Below are 25,397 nucleotides of genomic sequence, written 5' to 3' on the forward strand. Positions count from 1 at the left end.
TACAGCGCTTTCTGAAAGACTTCTAGTGTAATGAAACTTATTCCCTACTGCTGGGTAGTCCATCAGAGTAAATGTAAATGTTATTAAAAAATGATCAGACAAAGGGAGTTTCAGGGAATACTGTTAAGTCTTCTATTTCCATACCATAAGTCAGAACAAGATCTAAGATATGATTAAAGTGGTGGGTGGACTCATTTACTTTTTGAGCAAAGCCAATAGAGTCTAATAATAGATTAAATGCAGTGTTGAGGCTGTCATTCTCAGCATCTGTGTGGATGTTAAAATCGCCCACTATAATTATCTTATCTGAGCTAAGCACTAAGTCAGACAAAAGGTCTGAACATTCACAGAGAAACTCACAGTAACGACCAGGTGGACGATAGATAATAACAAATAAAACTGGTTTTTGGGACTTCCAATTTGGATGGACAAGACTAAGAGACAAGCTTTCAAATGAATTAAAGCTCTGTCTGGGTTTTTGATTAATTAATAAGCTGGAATGGAAGATTGCTGCTAATCCTCCGCCTCGGCCGTGCTACGAGCATTCTGACAGTTAGTGTGACTCGGGGGTGTTGACTCATTTAAACTAACATATTCATCCTGCTGTAACCAGGTTTCTGTTAGGCAGAATAAATCAATATGTTGATCAATTATTATATCATTTACCAACAGGGACTTAGAAGAGAGAGACCTAATGTTTAATAGACCACATTTAACTGTTTTAGTCTGTGGTGCAGTTGAAGGTGCTATATTATTTTTTCTTTTTGAATTTTTATGCTTAAATAGATTTTTGCTGGTTATTGGTAGTCTGGGAGCAGGCGCCGTCTCTACGGGGATGGGGTAATGAGGGGATGGCAGGGGGAGAGAAGCTGCAGAGAGGTGTGTAAGACTACAACTCTGCTTCCTGGTCCCAACCCTGGATAGTCACGGTTTGGAGGATTTAAGAAAATTAGCCAGATTTCTAGAAATGAGAGCTGCTCCATCCAAAGTGGGATGGATGCCGTCTCTCCTAACAAGACCAGGTTTTCCCCAGAAGCTTTGCCAATTATCTATGAAGCCCACCTCATTTTTTTTATATAACATAAAAGTTCAGCAGAAAATCACACAGCTGAGATTTCTTTGGATTTTCTCTTATGTGTGTGTTAACGACTTTGTCAAAGTTTGCAAAACAGTTTAAATAGCATAAAAATAAAAAAATGACTTTGAATAATATTGAACAGAAGAGTTTTACTTATCAGAAGTTACTGTGACTTGTGTCCCTTTCCCCCAGTAGTCAATAGCCATCACAGTAATATACAGCAATGTGCCTCTAATACAAACATTAAACCTCAACCCAAGAAAAGCTTGAATGATTTACTGATGCAACATTTGCCAGTGTGCCATTTATTAACCATTTCCTTTGAGATATTCACTTCCTGTGTTTGACTGATGTGTTTCAAACAGTTACTGAAAACTTCCTCTTTTTCAGACGTCTCTGCAGCTCCAAATGGTTCCAACATGAAGGTTACACTCCACAGTACAAACAAGAATGTTAAAAATGTCAAATATGTCACAATAGATTTGGGAATTCTAAAGCTTTACTGCAACACTCTTTTGCGAAGCCTCACACAATTTTGGAGTTTATAATTAAAGGAATAGTTTGTGCCATCTGTTTGCTCATTTTATAAGTTATGGAATAACATACAGTGTATCGGGAAAGCATCCACAGCGCTTCACTTTTCCCACATTTTCTTATGTGGAAAAAGGTTATGATTCCAACTGATTAAATTCATTTTTCCTCAAATTATTACAACACCCCATAATGACAACATGACAAAGTTTTGTTTTTTATTTCACGATGCCTGTCACTTTTCAGTATGATTAGAGAATCTTGAAATTTTGACCTCTGTGTCATTCTTCTTTAACCATGACCTGGCTTCAGCTGCCACCCTGGTAGGCCACTATACCTTTTTGACTAGGTCATGGTATACTGAGGCTGGATTGTAAGTGTTGTTTTGCCATCTTCAGTGGTACTGATCAGGTTAAAAGTGTCTTCAAATTCATGGACTATATAAACTGGGCAATCCATTCTCATGCCAGTTTTGTGAGGTGTTAATACCCTGGGTAGTCTATGAGCCAGTCATCAATTTTGACCTAATCTGTACCACGTAGGTGACGAAATGACACTTAGAATCCAGCCTCAGGGTACCATGGCCTACACAAAAATGTATGATGAATGAAATAAAAGGTATGAATGTATGAAATGAAATGAAAGGATTAATAAATGAAATAGTTTTGACTGTGTTGAATGTTTGGTCTCCAAAGTAAAGGTCAAACAAGGTCGATGTACATTGGATTCTCTGACATGTGACATATGTCATCCTGTAACATAATAACTAAGCATGGCAGATGGTTGTAAACTATTCCTTTTAAGAACTCTATTAACCCAACCAATAATTTGCATCATTTTTTTCTGAAATTGGAGCAAACTTTAACTTTTGACCCCTGTACAAACTGAAACTGACCTTTGTCAGCATTTTTGCCATTTTACCCCATAGCATTCAGTCATAGATCATCCAAACTGTACCTTTTTGGATTGGATGATCAGACAAATAATGTGGTATAGTTTTTAACATGATTTGAGCATTTTCACTTTTTGACTGCTGTGTATTCTTCACTGACCCCAATTTTCCTACATTTTTGTTTAGGCCATGGTACACTGAGGCTGGATTCTAAGTGTTGTTTTGTTACCTTAAGTGGTACCAAAAACCTGCTTGGCCCATGGACAAGGGAGCTCATATTTGGTGTTTTTTGTGGCGTACAGGTGCATTTACCCTCCTCACCTAGGTGAGGCACTGTTCATTTTGTTTCCATGTGTGAGTTTCTTTGGTTCTTTGGTGAGTTTCTAAGGTTCAGATGTCACCAGCTTATTGATCCAGCAATGATGGCTTCAGCTGTAAAAGGAGGGCTGTATCCACCATTCAGTGTTCTCCGTGCTCCCAACCTGATGCTGTGTGATGATTTTGAAACCTAATTTCTGTGAATCAATGTTTTGTTTGTTTTTGTTTTGTTTTTTGGCAAGAGCAGTCCAAACTTTGTTTCAGTAGTCAGAAGCCATTTTGTTTTGATGGAGTTTTCTCCTATTTTGACCTGAGGAGCTGGAGGTAAAAAGATAGTTTTTTTTTCTGTTATATATATATATATATATATATATATAATATGTAAAAAGAGGAGCTGAGAGATTCTTTGTTTGTTATTTTTACCCTTTCTCAACCTGAAGCCTTTAACTTGTTCTGAGTCAAAGACATAAAATCTGGGCTGCTTTGGACTGCAGACCCTGGTGTTTGGTTATTGATGGGAGTGGGGAAAGAGGGGAGTTACCTTTGTGTGATGCCACAGTTCACCCCAAGGCCAAGGCATAACAGAGGCCATCATGAAAAATCACTTAGCCTATTAGTTTATGATACTGGTACAAAATGTAATAAAGTTTGTGGTGATATCACAAAAATGTGGGGTGAGACAGGGTGGGGGGGGGCATTTTGTGACAGTGGGCCTCATGTATCAACGTGCGTATGGCGATATTTGAGCGTATATGGGTGTACGCCAAACGGCTGCGCTACTTGGCATTATCAATGTGGTCGTTGGCGTACGCTGCGCTGAAAATATACACCAGGTCGAGAGGTGGCGTAAATTATACACCAAAATGAACCAGCGCTGGAATCCACATAAAAATGAAAATGATCAACATGATAAACAGTGCCATTATACAAATCAATGCATTTGTACATAAATAAACACTTTCCTGATTATACTACATAATAATCAATACAAATCCCACTTTTGCGGGATTGCTGGTATATCGAGCACGATCCGTGGCCACAGCGCAGACCGCAAAGAAAGCGCTGCGCGCCTTTTTCTCCAGAGCCTGGAGCCAGAGCAGCGCTGAGCTTAACTTTATGTGGTGTGATCGTTTTAGACAATGAAATTGATAATTACAACTGTAGTGTTGTCATGCCCTTCGCCCGTGCTGCAATCAGGTTTTGTCATCTCCATTCATTTGTTACAATAAAATAAATAAAGAAATACATTTTAAAAATAAATAAATCTGAAAAATTAGGCTTGTCTTATTAATTGAGCGAGCAAATATCCACATGTCAATAATTCTTGACATGTGAAAAGAGAATACAGTGGTCCCTCGCTATAACGCGGTTCACCTTTCGCGGCCTCGCCGTTTCACAGAGTTTTTAGTCCAATTTGCATGCTTTTTTTTTTTTTTTATACAGTGTTCTGGTTCTGCGTGTCTGTTTATAGAATCTTCTCGCCCAGAAGAAAAAAGAGCGCCAACAACTACTCATAACTGTGTTTGTCACTCGGAAACAGACACCTGCAGCCAGGTGTGAGTGGAAAAAGGCGCGGCATCAGGACGCAGAGGCGCGATCTGTGAAATACTGGTCAGTCACTATTAATAATTTCTTATGTGTCCAACCTTATTAATTACGATTGTTTTCACCCGCCGCATTTATCAAGGTCAGGCGTACGCCGGAAATGGGCAGGGCGCACTGCTTGATACATGTCAGGGCAACTTTGGTGTACTTCAAATTTACACCGTAAATTTACGGCACAAGTGCGCAACGTTGATACATGAAGCCCAGTATCACAAAAAAAAGTGTGAGACTGGGTTGAAACGGGCTGGCCGATGGTTAACATAAAAATATACCAAGAAGAAGAAAAAGAAGAACAATGAGTAGTGTTGCACCAACCATGGGTTTGTATGGAAGCGTATTGCATTCACCGGATAAAAATAAATAAATTTGACTGCTGATCTCGAGGTCCTGATCTCATAATTATTAGATCTTTTCTTTCCAATACTGACTCATTTCACCACATCTCCTTTTCTTCCTTCCTCTGAGATGTCATGCCAAGATCATACCTCACTGTCTCCCTCATCACTTCTGCAGTAGTTGTCCAGTCATTGATCATTTCTTCACCACCTTAAATCCTCCAAACCGTGACTATCCAGGGTTGGGACCAGGAAGCAGAGTTGTAGTCTTACACACCTCTCTGCAGCTTCTCTCCCCCGCCATCCCCTCATTACCCCATCCCTGTAGAGACGGTGTCTGCTCCCAGACCACCAATAACCAGTAAAAATATATTTAAGCATAAAAATTCAAAAAGAAAAAATAATATAGCACCTTCAACTGCACCACAGACTAAAACAGTTAAATGTGGTCTATTAAACATTAGATCTCTCTCTTCTAAGTCCCTGTTAGTAAATGATATAATAATTGATCAACATATTGATTTATTCTGCCTTACAGAAACCTGGTTACAGCAGGATGAATATGTTAGTTTAAATGAGTCAACACCCCCGAGTCACACTAACTGCCAGAACGCTCGTAGCACGGGCCGAGGCGGAGCAATCTTCCACTCCAGCTATTAATTAATCAAAAACCCAGACAGAGCTTTAATTCATTTGAAAGCTTGACTCTTAGTCTTGTCCATCCAAATTGGAAGTCCCAAAAACCAGTTTAATTTGTTGTTATCTATCGTCTACCTGGTCATTACTGTGAGTTTCTCTGTGAATTTTTGGACCTTTTGTCTGACTTAGTGCTTAGCTCAGATAAGATAATTATAGTGGGCGATTTTAACATCCACACAGATGCTAAGAATGACAGTCTCAACACTGCATTTAATCTATTGTTAGACTCGACTTGGCTTTGCTCAAAATGTAAATGAGTCCACCCACCACTTTAATCATACCTTAGATCTTGTTCTGACTTATGGTATGGAAATTGAAGACTTAACAGTATTCCCTGAAAACCCCCTTCTGTCTGATCATTTCTTAATAACATTTACATTTACCTTGATGGACTACCCAGCAGTGGGGAATAAGTTTCATTACAGTAGAAGTCTTTCAGAAAGCGCTGTAACTAGGTTTAAGGATATGATTCCTTCTTTATGTTCTCCAATGCCATATACCAACACAGTGCAGAGTAGCTACCTAAATCTGTGAGTGAGATAGATTATCAAGTCAATAGTTTTACATCCTCATGACGACACCTTTGGATGCTGTAGCTCCTCTGAAAAAGAGAGCCTTAAATCAGAAGTGCCTGACTCCTTGGTATAACTCACAAACTCCGCAGCTTAAAGCAGATAACCCATAAGTTGGAGAGGAAATGCGTCTCACTAATTTAGAAGATCTTCACTTAGCCTGGAAAAAGAGTCTGTTGCTCTATAAAAAAAGCCCTCCGTAAAGCTAGGACATCTTTCTACTCATCACTAATTGAAGAAAATAAGAACAACCCCAGGTTTCTTTTCAGCACTGTAGCCAGGCTGACAAAGAGTCAGAGCTCTATTGAGCCGAGTATTCCTTTAACTTTAACTAGTAATGACTTCATGATTTCTTTGCTAATAAAATTTTAACTATTACAGAAAAAATTACTCATAACCATCCAAAGACATATCGTTATCTTTGGCTGCTTTCAGTGATGCCGGTATTTGGTTAGACTCTTTCTCTCCGATTGTTCTGTCTGAATTATTTTCATTAGTTACTTCCTCCAAACCATCAACATGTCTATTAGACCCCATTCCTACCAGGCTGCTCAAGAAAGCCCTACATTAATTAATGCTTCGATCTTAAATATGATCAATCTATCTTTATTAGTTGGCTATTTACCACAGGCTTTTAAGGTGGCAGTAATTAAACCATTACTTAAAAAGCCATCACTTGACCCAGCTATCTTAGCTAATTATAGGCCAATCTCCAACCTTTTCTTTCAAAAATTCTTGAAAGGGTGTTGTAAAACAGCTAACTGAACATCTGCAGAGGAATGGTCTATTTGAAGAGTTTCAGTCAGGTTTTAGAATTCATCATAGTACAGAAACAGCTTAGTGAAGGTTACAAATGATCTTCTTATGGCCTCAGACAGTGGACTCTTCTCTGTGCTTGTCCTGTTAGACCTCAGTGCTGCTTTTGATACTGTTGACCATAACATTTTATTACAGAGATTAGAGCATGCCATAGGTATTAAAGGCACTGCGCTGCGGTGGTTTGAATCATATTATCTAATAGATTACAGTGTGTTCGTGTAAATGGGGAATCTTCTTCACAGACTAAGGTTAATTATGGAGTTCCACAAGGTTCTGTGCTCGGACCAATTTTATTCACTTTATACAGCTTCCCTTAGGCAGTATTATTAGACAGCATTGCTTAAATTTTCATTGTTACGCAGATGATACCCAGCTTATCTATCCATGAAGCCAGAGGAACACACAAGTAGCTAAACTGCAGGATTGTCTTACAGACATAAAGACATGGATGACCTCTAATTTCCTGCTTTTAAACTCAGATAAAACTGAAGTTATTGTACTTGGCCCCACAAATCTTAGAATCATGGTGTCTAACCAGATCCTTACTCTGGATGGCATTACCCTGACCTCTATCAATACTGTGAGAAATCTTGGAGTCATTTTGATCAGGATATGTCATTCAATGTGCATATTAAGCAAATATGTAGGACTGCTTTTTTGCATTTGCGCAATATCTCTAAAATTAGAAAGGTCTTATCTCAGAGTGATGCTGAAAAACTAGTTCATGCATTTATTTCCTCTAGGCTGGACTATTGTAATTCATATTATCAGGTTGCCCTAAAAGTTCCTGAAAAGCCTTCAGTTAATTCAAAATGCTGCAGCTAGAGTACTGACAGGGACTAGAAGGAGAGAGCATATTTCACCCATATTGGCCTCTCTTCATTGGCTTCCTGTTAATTCCAGAATAGAATTTAAAATTCTTCTTCTTACTTATAAGGTTTTGAATAATCAGGTCCCATCTTATCTTAGGGACCTCATAGTACCATATACCCCAATAGAGCGCTTCGCTCTCAGACTGCAGCTTACTTGTAATTCCTAGGGTTTGTAAGAGTAGAATGGGAGGCAGAGCCTTCAGCTTTCAGGCTCCTCTCCTGTGGAACCAGCTCCCAATTCAGATCAGGGAGACAGACATCTCTACTTTTAAGATTAGGCTTAAAACTTTCCTTTTTGCTAAAGCTTATAGTTAGGGCTGGATCAGGTGACCCTGAACCATCCCTTAGTTATGCTGCTATAGACTTAGACTGCTGGGGGGTTCCCATGATGCACTGAGTGTTTCTTTCTCTTTGCTCTGTATGCACCACTCTGCATTTAATCATTAGTGATCGATCTCTGCTCCCCTCCACGCATATCTTTTTCCTGGTTCTCTCCCTCAGCCCCAACCAGCCCAGCAGAAGACTGCCCTCCCTGAGCCTGGTTCTGCTGGAGGTTTCTTCCTGTTAAAAGGGAGTTTTTCCTTCCCACTGTCGCCAAGTGCTTGCTCACAGGGGTTCGTTTTGACCGTTGGGTTTTTACGTAATTATTGTATGGCCTTGCCTTACAATATAAAGCGCCTTGGGGCAACTATTTGTTGTGATTTGGCGCTATATATAAAATTGATGATTGATAGCTAACACTTATGTGTCAAGACAATATTAAGTGCACGTTTTACAAATTGTGGCCGTGTTTAAGTAGATTGTGCCCTTGTTTACTCAAACAATGCTTAAAAATGCGCACAACATCATAAAACATGCGCACATTCTATCCACATGCAAAACATTTTGCGATGACACTTCAAGGGCTCTGTAAAAATGCCTGTTTTACAAATAAAAAAATGGAATATTTTAAAAAGCACATTATCTGTAAACACCAACACATGGCACACAAACACAACGGTTGGTTTACATAATGAATGACTCAAACAATCAGTGTTTAGTGGAGGCACATTCTACCCAGAATCCTTTGCGATCTGTCTGTGTTTGTTGCAAACTTCAGAATTAGTGCATTATTCAACATTAAAAGATATATGTTATATTTTAACTTGTACAAATGACAGAATTGACATTAATGGAGTTATTCTATCAGTATTCATTTTATTTATACACCAAACCATAATCAGCAGTGCTTTATTTTCCAAGACCTCTGCCTGATGGGAGCGTTATGATTGGGTAGAGAGTGAGCTTTGTGGCTTTTGCAGCTGGTTTCTGTGCTGGAAGCCATTTAATAAACAAGACATTCCAGCAGGGGGCAAGACGGAAGTGCGGGTGCATTGTTTGGGTTTGTTGTCGCTTTTGATGGACCAGAAGTGATCATGGTGTTAAAAGTCAAAATCAGCTTGTAGTAGTTGCGCAATGTAGTAGAGACAATACTGGAATTATTGGTTATCTGTAACTTCCGATACATTTTTGGGTGGTTTATTGTTATCTTTATCAAACATAACTTTTCAGTACTGTTATTATCTGTTATCAAAGTTAATTTTTGGTATATTGCCCACCACTGATTACACGCATCTTTCAAGAAACCAACAGGTAAGTCATGCATTTACATGGATTGTTTTCTTCTTACTGACATGTCAAGAGGGCCATACAGTAATGCATGTTTTCTTTTATCTCTCTACAGAATGCAACGTCTTCCACCCTCTGGGGGAAGGGGAAAGCTCCTGAATAATGACCAAGAGCTTGCTGTTGTACAAATGGTTATTGCTAACAATGCAATAAAATTACATGAGATTAAGACACATATGTGGAGGACCATGGAATATTTATGAATATAATAACATCATCCTCACAACTATCACTCGCACATTGTCCAAACACAGAATATGGATGAAGCAGCTCTACACTGTTCCATTTGAAAGGAACAATGAGAGGGTCAAGGAGCTCCGGCGACAATATGTCCAGGTATATTGTACTGTATATTCAATGTCCAGTTGTATAAGCTTTGCACTTTGCAAGTATACATATAGGTATCCTATTACAGTATAAGTTACAGTGCAGAATGGTCTATGGTCTAATTTATGTAAACTTTGTTTCAGAGAGTTATTGAATTGGAGGCCAACCAGGCCCCATGAATTCATCTGTGTAGATGAGGCAGGATTCAATCTTGCCAAAAGGCGTCAGCAAGGACAGAACTTAATAGGAAAAAGGGCCACAGTTGAAGTGCCAGGACAGAGGGGGGCCAACATTACAATGTGTGCAGCAATTGGAAATACTGGTTTGGTCCTTCATAGATCTCAGGTTGGACCCTACAACACCGAGCGCCTCCTTGTCTTTTTGAATGATCTGCACCAGCGCCTGGTTCCAGAGGAGGACGGTGAAAACATGAAGACCTTTGTCATCACCTGGGAAAATGTGGCTTTCCATCACTCGCAAGCTGTCACAACCTTGTTTGAAGCCCACCCAAGACTGTTGCGTCTCTGTTGTGTCTCTTCCTTCCACCTTATTCACCTTTCCTCAGTCCCATTTTCTGCGTGGTTTTGAAAGGGTTATGACCATCAGCCACATGACCAGATGACCCTCCTTGATGCCATGGATGCCGGTTGCAGAGACATCACAGTTGAAGCCTGCCGAGGGTGGATCCGACATGCTAAGCGGTTTTATCCCAGGTGCATTGCTTTAGACGTCATATGATGCGACGTTGATGAAAACATGTGGCCTCACCCTGAAGACTGCAGAGATTAGATGGGGGTTTGTTTTGTTCCCCCCTTTCATCTGGGCCTTTTTGTTGCCTTTTGTGTGTACATTCAGAATGTTCTTGTATGTTTCAAGGATATTTCCGCTGTGAGAAATAAAACTTTTTCTCTTCTATCACAACACAAAAAATCTGATATGTTTTTTGTTGGAATCCTTTAGAATATGAACATCGTATGTAGACATGCAGTTCACATTTGACAGTATTTTGAAACCTGGTTCACTTTGTTTGACTGCATGTACCTTGTGAGTGAAATGTGTGTTATTCACTCACCGAATGTTTCATTTTGAGTCAGATTATCAGTGTTTTGGTGAAGTTATTGTGTGCAGAAATTGATGTATTGTATTTTGAAATGAAGAGTTAGTATATATTCAATGAAATGTGCTGTTGGGAGGAAAATTTACCCTTTGGCTAATTGTGTTTTGTGGTTGTGTCATTGTGTTAGGAGTTTAGAAAAAGTATCTGAAATATGGGTAAGCATGTGTTACCAATTATAAAAAACTTAATTGTCCGTAGGTGTGCATGCGGGTGTGAATGTGTTTGTTTGTCTATATGGTAGCCCTGCGACAGACTGGCATTCTGTGTTGAGAATTTATTTTTAGGCAGAGGATTTATTTAGAATAGATGATTTAAAAAGAATAGTTAAAGGCAACATTAATAAGTTAGTGCTAAGATTAACAGTTCATGTGTCAGATATGTGATTAGATTAAAAGAGACTGTAGGTCATTTGAGTGGGATATACATAGGAAATGGACTTGAAATGGACTTCATTACCCCATGAGCATTGTGCGTGTTACGTCATACACGTAGTGTTTCTTAAGGTTGGGCAGCGACCATTTTTTTGTGTGTGTTGTTAAGGATGCAGACAATTCAAGCCAACCCACCGCTGTAAATGTGTAAGTTCTTTATTTTCAGTAAACGTTGAAACGGGACGACGTCTCAGTTCATTATTTTAGTTGCCAACAAGATTAATTAGAATATTTTGGTGCCGAAAACCCGGGAGATAGAACGAGATGGAGGACGAAGATAATGAAGAGAGACCACTGGCAGCGGAGGTAAGGGGAAAGGGCGAGAAGGGAACGTCGGACCATTCGGAGCTCCACTACGAGACTGATTAACCAGATTGATGTTGAATTGGCGAAAGGAAGATGAACAGAGGGATATCAACCATGTGCGGGAGATGTTAGCTGTATTGTCGGCAAAGGAGAACAGTTGCGTGAGCTGGACAACATAGTGGAAGAACATACTTCACTGGAAGACGTGGAGGCGGAGATTGAACTCGCAGAAGAATACAGAGACCGCGTCATTGAGATAAAACACGTGCTCACCGATTGATCAACGAGACTGTGAGTAACCCCCCGCCTACTCGTCAAAGTGATGCTAGTAGTACAAATAAAGGGACAGTAAGACTGCCAAAGTTTCAAATCGACAAATCCAACGGAGAAAGTAAGTTTATGGCAGGAATTTTGGAGCCAGTATGAGACTGCTAAAAACGGTAAAAAAAAAAAACAAAAACAGGGTGGGGGGGTTGTCCTGACGGAGGGAGGTTCGTGGTTACGTTACGGCAGGGCGCCCCCCCCCCCGCCCGTCCAATGGTGGCTTTCCTCTCACTCATTCCTGCAGCTTCACAGTGCTTTAAACAGTGTGACAGAGTTCACAGACATCAATAGCGACACAAAGCATGCAGCGAAATGAGACGAGTCATTGGATAATTGCTGGGCTTTGTCCCGCCCATCGGACGCTCAGCATCTCTGGGGGTCTATGGGGCAGTGGGCTGGCCTCGGCTGGCCCGGACGCTCAGCTTCTGCATGATGATTGGTTGATCTGTCTGAGGCTGAATCCCTTTTTGATGACAGCGAAATGAGCGAATCAGCGATCTTTTGGTGTAAACACCATGGGAGCATTTTTTAATTTTCATTCTGTTCTGAGTTGAACCGGAGACTTTCCTAATCCTCTTAGCGGCATTTTCTTGTTAAAAACGACTAGCGACAAATCGAGCTTCTATTTCTGGTGTTTTTTTGGGGGGTTTTTTTTTTTTGTAGCTGCTTGTGTTTGGAGACTGACTTCTATCACTCTTTCTGACTTCTATCGCAGTTTCTGTCCCTACCGAGCAGCGGGTGCTTCTGAGCGCCTCCACCGTCACAAAGCACTCAAAGGTGGACGCACTTCACACTAGCCTCGCGCCAGTCCCAGCTAGCGAGCTAGCTAGGTAGCAAGCTGCACATAATGACAGACAATTTCAATGTTGTGGACCGGATTTTGGTGAAGACATTTGATAGTCTTCCTTACGAAGAAGCCATGGCTGCTGTCATGGCTTCAGCTCTCAATGGTTTGCAGGCCAAAGTTAAAGCAATAACCCCCAGTGCAATGTTTGTGCATTGCTATGCACACAGACTGAATCTGGTTCTGTCTCAGGGGGCTAAATGCTTATCTGAGTGCAGAATATTTTTTGCATCACTCTCTGGGTTTGCCACATTTTTCTCAAAATCCACAAAGAGGATGTCTTTTCTTGAGTCTGCAGGCTGCTCAAGGTTGCCCAGAAATGCTCCTACTCGATGGAATTTCACATCACGGATAGTGAGCACTGTGGAAAACAATTATGATGCCCTCCTGCAAACTTTTGAGATGATCATTGCAGATAAGTCCATGGATGATGACACATTAGACTGTGCCAATTTCTTTGTGTTTGTTATTGCAGTAGTCATTAAACCAGAAATTTGTTCTTGAAAATAGCTGTTGTGAGTTCATTTGTGTGATTGTGGGTGTTCTGACCATGTTTTCATGGGTGGTGGGGCGGAGGTGTGACCACGTAGTGTGCGCGGGGGGGGGGGCACGCAGGGGGTTTCGCCCGGGGAGTAAATCACTCTAGGACCGCCACTGACAAACAGTGCACTCTGCAAGAAAGAAAAGTTTACCTACCTGAAAACCTTACCTCACTGGAACAGCTGCAAACTCAGTAGCAGGGTCACATGACAGACCGTAATATGACTGCTGCAACCGATTGCTTCAAAAAGATTGGAAGGAAGATTCATTGTAAATGCTCACATGTCAAAGCTACTGAATCTCACTCCTGTAAAGAATCATCTGACGTCACTGCCTTAAGACAGTTGTATGATGAATGTGAAGTTCAAACCAGAAACTTAGAATCTTTAAGAGTGGTATCAGACACCTGTGGTGGAATGTTATGCCCAATATTGCTCCAAATGATGCCAGATGACATGGCTCTTGAATACAGCCATCAAAGAGGCGACAATGATGAGTGGAAAGTGGCCAGTGTGCTTAAGTTCCTTTGGACAGAGGTTCAGACGCGAGAGAGAACTGTACAAATGATGAAATCATTTAATCAGAGAGAAAACCAGTTCACTAACAAACTAAGCAGCAAGTCACATTCAGCTAGTGACGTGAAAGTAAAGAAACCAAACATGACATCTGCAGCTGTGCTACACATTAGTGAACAGAAAGTAAACAATTGCTTGTTCTGTGATAGTGCTGAGCATAAATCTGAGAAATATCCAGACCATGATGTGCCAGCACGCAAAGAAAAACTGAAGAAGCTAGGCAGGTGCTTTGTGTGTCTGGGGTCCAAACACATTGCCAAGTTCTGCAAGACGAAGGGCGTGTCATGTGCCACATGTGGTGGCAGGCATCATGCAGCCGTTTCTGAGAAAAATCTGGCATCCCCACCTGATGTGTCGGCCAACATAGACACACATATAACCTCAGTAATTCCCAAAGCAGAGAAAGCAGAGAACACAGTGCTGCTACAGACTGCCAAGGCATGGGCCGTAGGGCCACAAGCAGGAAGATGGTCCCCTGCTTGCTAGATGGAGGCAGTCAGGGGAGTTTCGTGCATGAGAATGTAGTGAAGGAGCTACAGCTACCTGTTACCAGACAAGGAACGCTTACTCTTCACACATTTGGCTCCTCTACTCCAACGACAGTGAGTCACAACACAGTGAAGCTCAGCTTGGAGAACGTGTGGGATAAGCAGCAGAGAATTGAAATAGAAGCTGTTGTGACCCCACAAGTGTGCACAGCACTGATGAAGGTTCCAGGTGAACATATACAGAAGGAGATGAAAAGAAGAGGTCTTCAATTAGTTGACTGTGATGGAGATTATAAACCTGAGCTTTCTGTGATAATTGGCTCTGATTATTACTGGCAGATAGTGTCAGCCGAGTTGAAAGACTGACCAAGAGCATAGTGGCACTAGAGAGCACATTTGGATGGGCAGTACAAGGCCCAATGGCAGTGTCCAGCATGACAGAGTCAACATGCATGAATATACTGCTCAGCACGATGCACAGATTGACAAACAACTGCATGCATTCTGGGAGCTCAAATCCCTGGGCATCACAAGTGAGAAGCCTGAGAGCCCAGAGGATGCGGAAGCATTGCAGCGGTTTGAAGAAACCTCCATTCTCAAGGACGGGCGTTACCAAGTGGAGTTGCCTGTGTTACAAAAATATCACTGTTTAAATACTAAAATTGATGTGCTTTTGAAGAAAGAGCCCAAATTTGTGAATAAAGTTTTAACATTTTTGGCCACAGACAATTCAGCAGAGGTTTTGTATTTGCGCAGATCACTGTGGGAGCCCCATCACACAGTGAGGACACACTCGTACAAAAACACCTGACACAGTGTATTGTCACTTTCTTGTGATGAGTATTTATTTGTAGACGTGTGCATGTTTTTCCAAGATAAATAACACAACACTTTCAACTTAAATTAACATTTTAGTGTCCATAACATGCTATTTAATAATGCAAAATGAATGGAATATTCTGCCTTTGATGTAAAAATAATTTATTTGTTTTTTGCCTCTGACATTGTTGCTTCAAATGAATGTTATTATAATGAACAGAAAATCCAATCTGTGAGTTTCAGTGTCAATGCAGGAACTGTCTTCTTTTGGAAGGAATATTGCATCACTTTGGCTAACCCAACTATCAGTCTGAAAAATGTGGGTGTATTTTTGCACTTCATTTTCCATGTTAAACATTTGCTGAATTTGTTTTGCTGAAATGTTTGAATGAACTTTGAACATCAACATCAGATGATGAAGTGTTCTATAAATATATTCCATTATATGGATGGATGGATGAGATTTTTTTTGTCATTACAAGTGCAACAACGAGATTACGTCCACACTCAAATTACCACGGACAAGATACAGCAATTAATCCACAATTATTACTTGTTTACTGTAATAATGGCACACATCAGAATTAAGACAACACATATACATTTGACATTGTTTATGTGCACTAAACTTTAAACAGTCCGTTTTCCGAATTGAGGTGATGTGAGTGTGTGGTAGCCACAGCAACATGCAGTCGCACCACTGCCAGCTTGGGGGAAATGGGGAACTACCGCAGTTAAAACTGCACAGCCCCCCGAGGGGGAAAGGAGTGGTGTGAGCGGGGGCCAGGATGGGGTAGTGGATGGGGACAGGAGGGGGGTAGGGATGATGTGGAGCATGCTTTCAGTCTCTGTCCATGTGTGAGTCAGTTTCTGTCCGTGTGTACTGGAGTTTAGAGAAGATAAGGAGGCAGCCAAATGTTCACCAAGGCAGTAGAAATTCTTCTGAAGGAAAACAGCGGGGCGTTTTATCCTTCAGAGGCTGATAAGCCTGCCATGTTTATGGCTGAGCAGTGAAAAACACTTTTACAGCTTCACATGAACAACCAGAACCAAATTATGAATATTCCCTGGTCTCTGACATCTTCCTTTGCAAGGTGTGCATTTTGCGCCAAGATGTTATCCATTTTGCATCTGAGTTCAAGGGTTAACGCAGTCTGAGAATGTATCACCTTGCCCAACTCATTAATCATGACGGACAGATGAGGGGTTGTGGTTCTGATGGCATTTGTCTTGCCAATTTTCCGGGAGGTCAGGGCTGGAAACCAATAAGTACCAGCCTTCCTACAATAAAACCAAATATAAATAAATCCTCAACATCCTCCACAGAGAATGGCGCACAGCATGTGACCCACCACGTCTCCCAGGTGTCAAGAACATAGCCCGCAGGGTAGGTTCCATCTGGCCACACAGGGTCCCCCGGCCCTTATCTCCTTGTTGAAAAAATGGTGTCCATAGTGTTCAGAGACCAGCTGATTAATTCCATGGTTAATCCAATATAGTTTGAAGAATTCACAGTCTGGTGAAGTAGGGACTTTGAAGGTTGGAGCAGAGATAGAGGAGAGAGGAGGAGATGCGTCCGCCCTCGCCGGAGTCCCAAGCTGTATTGGTATGATATGGTATGGTATGGTATTTAGTGTAAAATGATGCAAGAAAGAGAAGATGAAGTCATGAATCTGAGCAAGTAGGAAATAAAATTATTTTTTTCTGTAAAACAATACTAATAGTTTCATACTGATGCTGAAAAACAGAATTGGTCAGTTCTGTTTTCAACTCCAACAGGTCATGATATGTTGAAGTCATTAAATCTCCAAATAACAATGTCAACTTGCCGAGAAAAAAACCTTTGGAATATCAAAAACATGTTGTTATTTATGTTTTATTTTTTAATATTGTTAAAAGCTATTATTATAAAGTTGACTACAACAGCCATACCATTAAATGTACAAAATGAAAATTCTGCAAAACCGAAACATCACATTCCTAGTTGTTGTTTACATTCATTTCATGGCAAGACACAAAAGATCATTTTAGCTTTTAGATGAACAAGAGCATTTGTCTTTCATTGCCAGAAAATTAAGCAAATTTTGACATGCTGCAAAGAAGGTTATTTAGATTCATTTTAAAAGTAAAAATTCCTTTAAACAGTTAAAAACTTAATAGGAATTTAAAAGGTGGTTCTTTGTTGGCGCTTGAGATATAATGCAAAAGTTTGTTTACAATCTCTGATTTTCATATTTTCTCACGGTACATCTAGAAAGTATTCACAGCGCATCACTGTTTCCACATTTTGTTAATTCATTATCCCCTCAAAATTCTAAGGTTTGTTTTTTTTAGATTTTTGCAAATTTATTTAAAAACTAAGAAATCACATGTACATACACATTCACATCCTGTAAATCTTTTATAAAGTAACTTCATGTGTTAAAAAGGCTTTACCTCTACTGAGAGGTTTTTGTCACTGTGTATGTCACTGTGCCCCACCGAGTATATACCAGTCCAGTCCAGGTTGTATATACACAGTGATACACCACATGACATAAACCTATCATGCAGAATAACAGCCATACTCTTCTTAGCAACATGTAATGACAAACATTTTTTTTTTTTTTTTGGTTTATGTATTCATAATAATGGCAAAGCATTGTATGAAATCTAACATTGTAATGATTATTCAAGAACCTTTATTACTCACAGTGCATATGTAACTGCATTTAATTAAATCATCTTAAACCTTTCTTTGACTTTACACAAAATGTGCTCCACTTGTGTTTTACAAATAATGAAGTCAGGTAAATTACAATAAGTAAAGTTTGACTATTTTGTAACTTTTAAAATCGAACATTTATTTTAGTTCATAGGAAAACTTAATTATTTTTAAAAATTGTTTTTTACAATTATTTAATTGTCAACATATATTGTGCTGAAGTGTACTGGGCAATACTACAACAAAGAAGTGCTCATTTTTCCTTTTTCTGCTTTTTTTCTGAAAAAAAAAACTTTTTTATTTTGAAAATAGAATTTGTATAGTTGGTTTGATTGCAAGTGTGTGTGTGTGGGGGGGGGGGGGGGCATATAAAATTTATTTTTAGAACAATTTGAACATGTTTTTCTTAATCCACTGAAGGTGGACCAAAAAAGTAAAATAAATAACAGCTGCAAAATCGCATTTTAATCTATTTTTAAAGTGTCCAGAGAGCTACAGTATAAAAACTTTATATAACCTGTCATTTTCTACAACTGATTTGTAAAGTCAAACAAGTAAGTCTTTTTGGTGAGATTTTTATTGTTTAAAACTACCATGTACAAGTTTGTATTTTTTTTTTTTTAATTAATCCTATTTATCAACAAGTGGTTTTCATTGTGTAGAACTGGTTTCTATTTTAATGGTGCGCAATTTTCAATGTCACTGTGTTGCTAAAGAAATATGAACATGTTGGATTTACATTTTAAAATATTAGTTGAAGTTGTGCCAGTATAAATTATAAAAATGATCGTGCACAAATGGACAAACAGGCGAGTATGACGCAAAGCAGTGATAGTGCGTCGGTCATTGAACATAGTTTTTGTTATGAAGTATAACACTGTGACCACCCCAGTATCACAGTGACACAGACCCTTTTAAAAACCTGTACACATGCAAAGAACAGCAGAGGCAACACAAACTTTGACAGAAGGAAATAAGTAAAATATTACAAGCATATTACAAGATATATTAAAACTCAGAATGAAAAACATAAAATAATAATTACATATCATGACTGTGTTCATATAAAGAATACTTACCCCACATCACCTCTCACCATGTACAACACATACTGATGGTTTTTTTTTTGTTGTTTTTTTGTACATTCAGCAGCAGAAAGATTGTTTCTAAGTCAATCATACTGAAGTATCAGTCTGTGATCACTGCAACTGTTACAGAGTAAATGAAGGTCTGACATGTTCCATTTTATACTGCACAATGATTTATATATAAACATGACTTCATAAGGTAGGCTGCCCATCAGTAAATAAACTAAAACACACTGAGTGAAGACAAACTACATTTTAAAAAGTTATTCATGAATGTAATTATTCAGTATGACTTGTACTGGATTTCTAATGACGTTATGTTGTTTGTGGAGAAAAATAATCCGAGCATTACTGTTATATTTAGCCAAATACTGATCAAAACAAAAAGGGAATTTTATTTGTGACTGTCATTGCTTGTTGATTTTGTTCAGTTTTGTAACATCCAGACTTTTTTTTTTTCTTCATTCAAAGCACCAAAGATCACTCAGTAAAATTTACAGCTTCTTGTTTGTGTCCCCATCACGTGGTCTTTCTAATTTGACAACCCCAAGTGAAAATTCCATTACAGGCCACTAGACGGCAGTATTCATTTTCTCAGCTGAAATAAAACCACACACACACACACACACACACACACACAGAAATTACCATTAACAGGTGAAATTATTCATTTAAATTTATGATACTTCGTTCCCGATGAATTTGAAGACAATAAAATACATTATTTCAGAGACTATTGTTCCTTGAGATTGTGTGATGCTGATGATTTGGAGGTGCAATGAAGAATCATCTCAAGTTTAATCTTTTGAACAAGTGCATCTGCAGATTTATTTTTACTTCAATAATATTTCAAATGAACAATAAATCAGGTAACAGACTAAATTAAACAGTCTTGTGCATCTTTTCACACAAAGTTTGAGGATCTGAAATAAAAATCTCAAACAGAATCACTGACGACACACAAACCAAAGTCATGTGCAGTCAGAGAAAATTTAAAGAAACCAAATAAAATAAAACCTGAATTCTGTCACTGCTTGACAGTAAAAACATCAGCAACATTTTATCATTTATTAAAATGATCAAACATGATACATCCTACAGATCTCTGTGGATGAGATGGTGAGATGAAGCTGTATACATGTACAGTGCTTCACTTTTCCACATTTTGTTATGTTGTAGCCTTATTCCAAAATGGATGAAATTAATTTTATTTCCTCAAAATTGTACATACAATACCCAGTGGTGGGCACAGTTCTGCTAATCCGCTAACTGCTAATTAGCAAAGCTAATTATCGGATTATTTCATTATTAGATTAGCTTTTCAGACATCTTTGAAAACCATCATTGGACAATTATCTTTCAATAAATTTTGGTCCAACAATTTTTAGATCGCTAATATGTTTTTGTAATGAATATAGCTTTAACAGTTAAAAACCTTTGTTAAGTCTGATAAAGATTTTATTGTTTATTTGTTAAATGTTTTGTGGCAGGTAAATAGTTCTATTCTCTGTAAACAGAGAAGAACTGGTTTCAGGAGAACCCGCTCTATACTCTGCAGATGGAGGAGAACTGGTCATAAGATAATTACTCTTGACACCATACTGACTCAACGGCAATATCACCCAAGTCATCCAGAGGCATACAGTTTTAACTTATGGTTAAAATTTTAACCAAACTAATTTTGGACATTATTTAAATTAGCATTACTTCTGACATTTTATAAAGTGAAAATATCAGCTATATGTTTTAGTTTTAAAGTACTGCACTAATTTAGAAGGTTTTAGTGTGGACATGCTGTGTCCAGGTGCATTATGGGTAATCTCAGTACAATCATGACAGTAGAAATGCATTTGAGATGCTCTGATCAGGCTCCATATGGACAACAGTGTTAAACTCTTTGTATATTGTGTGTAAAACTCTCGTGAATATATTCCCTGGATTTATAGACATTGTTATTGTGTTTGTTTTATGTAAAAATGACAGAAGAAGCTCAGGTTGCTTCTCCATTATTTTCAATTGGAATCACTGAGAGTTGCATTACTTCCTCTTTGCTCTACTGTCTCTAGTGCCATCTACTGGCCAGTAGTGTTCATGGCAGTATTCGTCCGAAGTATTGAGATATCACATTATCCTAATGTTCATTTGCAGTTGTCGTCCTGGATTCTGCTGTTTGAACCCCAGCAACTATCTGGCGCACAAAAAAAACAAAAAAAAACTGGTACACAAGGGATTATGGGTAAGAGTTTGAGCATCTGGGCACGAGTCTGAGCATCTGGGCACCAGTAGATGGCACTGTTCTATTCATTTTGACCCCAGTTATATCAGACGGTTGTCTAATCACAACTTGACTTTTGACGTTTGCAAATGGCTTTTTTCAGTATGAATAAAATGGCATATTTTACAAAAGCACATTTATATGTAAATACCAATACATCACATTACATTAACGTGTTGGTTTTTACATAGAATGAATTAGTCAACCAATCAGTGATAGTAGAGGCTCATTTACCCATAATCCCTTTAGTATCTGATCTGTCTGTGTTTGTTACAAAACTTCAGAATTGGTGCATTATTTAAACTTAAAAGATATGTGTTATATTTTAACTTTGTACAAATGACAGAATTGACATTAATGGAGTTATTCTATCTGGATTAATTTGATTTTTGGGCCCTGTCCCACTGGAGAGAGGATCAATTGCGCATGAATTGAGTATACAAATTGTGGGTGTTTGTTGTCTCCGCAACAAAAATGGCCAAAAATGACAAATGTCCCAGTATGAATTACAGATATATTAATAATATATAGCGAATATATGATGAACAATCATGGTTATATAACGCATGTAGTGAGGAAACTGATCTGACACATTGAGATTATCACGGCAGTATTACGCGTGTATTATGAATGCATCGCGCACGTGTTGTGCGTGCACAGCATCTGCATTGCGGTCATAAAATAAGCTCACTCTGGCCGTAGGCATCACTATTCACACCAACAATACAGGCTCTGGAGTACTTGCTGGACTTGGACAAGTTGATCACAGAGTTAATGTTCTTTTTGTCATGCGAGGGTTAACTGTTCATGAGTTTGGGGAGCGGGAGGGGGGAAGCCGCTCGGGTGTGAGACGGTGTTTTTTTTTTTTTTTTAAAGCCTCACAGAAAACAGACTTCAGCGTGAGTTGTGGCTATAAACAGCAACTCTTCCTTTTGTTGGTGTTAAATAAAAGTCCTGGATTGCAGCAGCTATTACGTCTTTGTGGATTTATACAGCCGAACCAGCACTGACTGGCAGTTATGTCACTTTCTGCCAAATATAGTACTTTGGGTTTACGTGACGTGTTTGTTATGCATTCACAGAATGTTCGCAAATCACCTGCAAAGCAGGTGTAATAAAAACACTTTATTCGTGGCCAATCTGTATGCAGTCGCTACAACATATTTTAGCTTCTGATGTGGACATGATGGGCACGATATACAACCCCTGGCAAAACTTATGGAATCACCGGCCTCGGAGGATGTTCATTCAGTTGTTTAATTTTGTAGAAAAAAATCAGATCACAGACATGACACAAAACTAAAGTCATTTCAAATGGCAACTTTCTGGCTTTAAGAAACACTATAAGAAATCAAGAAAAAAAGATTGTGGCAGTCAGTAACGGTTACTTTTTTAGACCAAGCAGAGGAAAAAAATATGGAATCACTCAATTCTGAGGAAAAAATTATGGAATCACCCTGTAAATTTTCATCCCCCAAATTAACACCTGCATCAAATCAGATCTGCTCATTGACATTGACCCTTTACCTGACATGCAGCCCCATATCATCAATGACTCTGGAAATTTACATGTTCTCTTCAGGCAGTCATCTTTATAAATCTCATTGGAACGGCACCAAACAAAGTTCCAGCATCATCACCTTGCCCAATGCAGATTCGAGATTCATCATTGAATATGACTTTCATCCAGTCATCCACAGTCCACGATTGCTTTTCCTTAGCCCATTGTAACCTTGTTTTTTCTGTTTAGGTGTTAGTGATGGCTTTCGTTTAGCTTTTCTGTATGTAAATCCCATTTCCTTTAGACGGTTTCTTACAGTTCGGTCACATACGTTGACTCCAGTTTCCTCCCATTCATTCCTCATTTGTTTTGTTGTGCATTTTTTGATTTTTGAGACATATTGCTTTAAGTTTTCTGTCTTGACGCTTTGCTGTCTTCCTTGGTCTACCAGTATGTTTGCCTTTAACAACCTTCCCATGTTGTTTGTATTTGGTCCAGAGTTTAGACACAGCTGACTGTGAACAACCATCATCTTTTGCAACATTGCGTGATGATTTACCCTCTTTTAAGAGTTTGATAATCCTCTCCTTTCTTTCAATTGACATCTTTCGTGTTGGAGCCATGATTCATGTCAGTCCACTTGGTGCAACAGCTCTCCAAGGTGTGATCACTCCTTTTTAGATGCAGACTAACGAGCAGATCTGATTTGATGCAGGTGTTAGTTTTGGGGATGAAAATTTACAAATTTACAATTTTAAACAACTGAATGAACATCCTGCGAGGCCGGTGATTCCATAATTTTTGCCAGGGGTTGTATATCTGTTTTACACACTGTCTCAGTCCGCTGTCAAGCTGCAAATCCCCCTCAGTTGCGGATATCAGTGGTTAACGGCAGATATGTAGCGCATAGAGTGAGTACGTATTGTGTATGAATTGAGTATATATGGAGTATGTGAGGCGGATGTTATCCGCTTTCAGATTTTTGAACAGCTCAAAAATCCTGGCTGCGGACATGCATGCCTCTGCAGATGAACACGGGCGTGTTCGGATGACAGCCGACTCATACAGGCATGTTACATGGATATTGCGGATGTTTGGCGAATATGGGCCAATTTTGTGCGCAATCCATACACAAATGCTCCTAAATGCCAGTGGGACAGGGCCCTTAAATCAAAACCATAAGTCAAAACTGCTTTATTTTCCAAGACCTCTGCCTCACGGTGGCACTGCAATAACTTGTTAAGGATTATTGGTTTGTTTTGTGTGTGTAGAGTTGAGCTTAGCTTCTCTCAACTGCTTCACTGCTGCAAAATATGAAGTAAATAGGAGCTTCCAGTGTGGGCAGAGTGTAAAAAGATGGAAGTGCTGACTCATTGTTTGGGTCTGTGGTTGCCTTTGATGCTACCAGAAGTGATCCTGGTGTTAAAACTCAAAATCAGCTTATTAGTAGTTTACTGAAAGTTATCGATTAGCTGTAGCTTCCAATATTTTTTTTGGGTGGTTTATCGGTTAGCTTTATAAAAGATAACTTTTCAGTTAGCTGATTAGCTGTTATTGAAGCTAACTTTTGGTTAACTGTGCACACCACTGACAATACCCCATAATGACAGTGTGAAAAAAGTTGGGTCTTTTTTGATGTTTGCAAATTTATTAAAAAAATAAAAAACTAACAAATCACATGTAAATAAGTATTCACAACCTTTGCCATGAAGCTCAAAATTGAGCTCAGGTACATCCTGTTTCCACTGAACATCCTTGAGATGTTTCTACAGCTTAATTAGAGTCCACCTAGGGTAAATTCAGATAATTGGCCATTATTTGGAAAGACATGCACCTGTTTACATATAAGGTCTATCATGAGCTGCCCTGTGTCTGGGTTTTCATCTTGGTTTTGTTTGTGTTCATGTCCACTGTCTTCATATCCTCCTGTCTTTGATTTTCATTTTAGGATTACTTTTGTCACTGGTTTTATTTTGCATTTTTACCACTATAGTCATTGCTTGTAATTTATGTTTGTTATGCGCTTGCCACATGTTAGTTGTGTTCTAGTTTCAGCCCCAGCCTTAGTTCTCTTGTTGATCACTTTTCAGTTCTCACCTTTGTTTTCCTGGTTTTGTTTCTTTGCCCCTTCCATGTGTAGATTCTTTTGCATTATGTTTGGGACTCACTTTCCAGTTTTTTTTTTTCTGTCTGCTTAGTGTTTGATTTACTGCACTCTCTTGCTTCTGCTTGCTTCAGCTTTATCTCCTTAGTGAACTTTCTCACACACCTGTATTCACTTTCCTGAATCACATCCTGTTATTTTAGCTTGGCATGTTTCTCTGTTCTTTGCCAGTTTGTTTTTACTTTGTCTGCATTCCAGCCTTGTTTTGTCCATCACCTTCCGCTCCTCCCTGTATGACCTTGCTTCATGTTTGACCTTGATTTTTTGCCACAGTCTCTTGAATTTGGGCTCTCATTGCTTTTTTCATTCTGATTTTGCCTCAGCTTTGACAACATGGTTACTCTGTGCATCTAAACCCAGCTTGTTTTTGACCACACCTTTGCCTCATATCTGCTGATTACCTTTGCCACGCTAACTGATTACTTGTGTACTGTACCTGTTCCTATTTTTTTGAAAATAAAGCCTTTTATACTCCACCTATTGAGTCTGCAATCTGTGTCCAGTA

The 25,397-nt window shown here is 39.1% G+C and overlaps 1 gene segment (V, D, J or C); it reads right to left on the reverse strand.

The window, feature by feature from the left end:
• LOC117528569 overlaps positions 1-25,397 on the reverse strand; it is a 200,431-nt gene that overhangs the window by 159,522 nt on the left and 15,512 nt on the right. Inside the window, 1 exon segment of the C gene segment in view lies at positions 9,952-9,955. Coding sequence covers positions 9,952-9,955 — 4 coding nt within the window.

This window comes from Thalassophryne amazonica, chromosome 16 (assembly GCF_902500255.1).
Source record: "Thalassophryne amazonica chromosome 16, fThaAma1.1, whole genome shotgun sequence".
NCBI classification, from domain to species: domain Eukaryota; kingdom Metazoa; phylum Chordata; class Actinopteri; order Batrachoidiformes; family Batrachoididae; genus Thalassophryne; species Thalassophryne amazonica.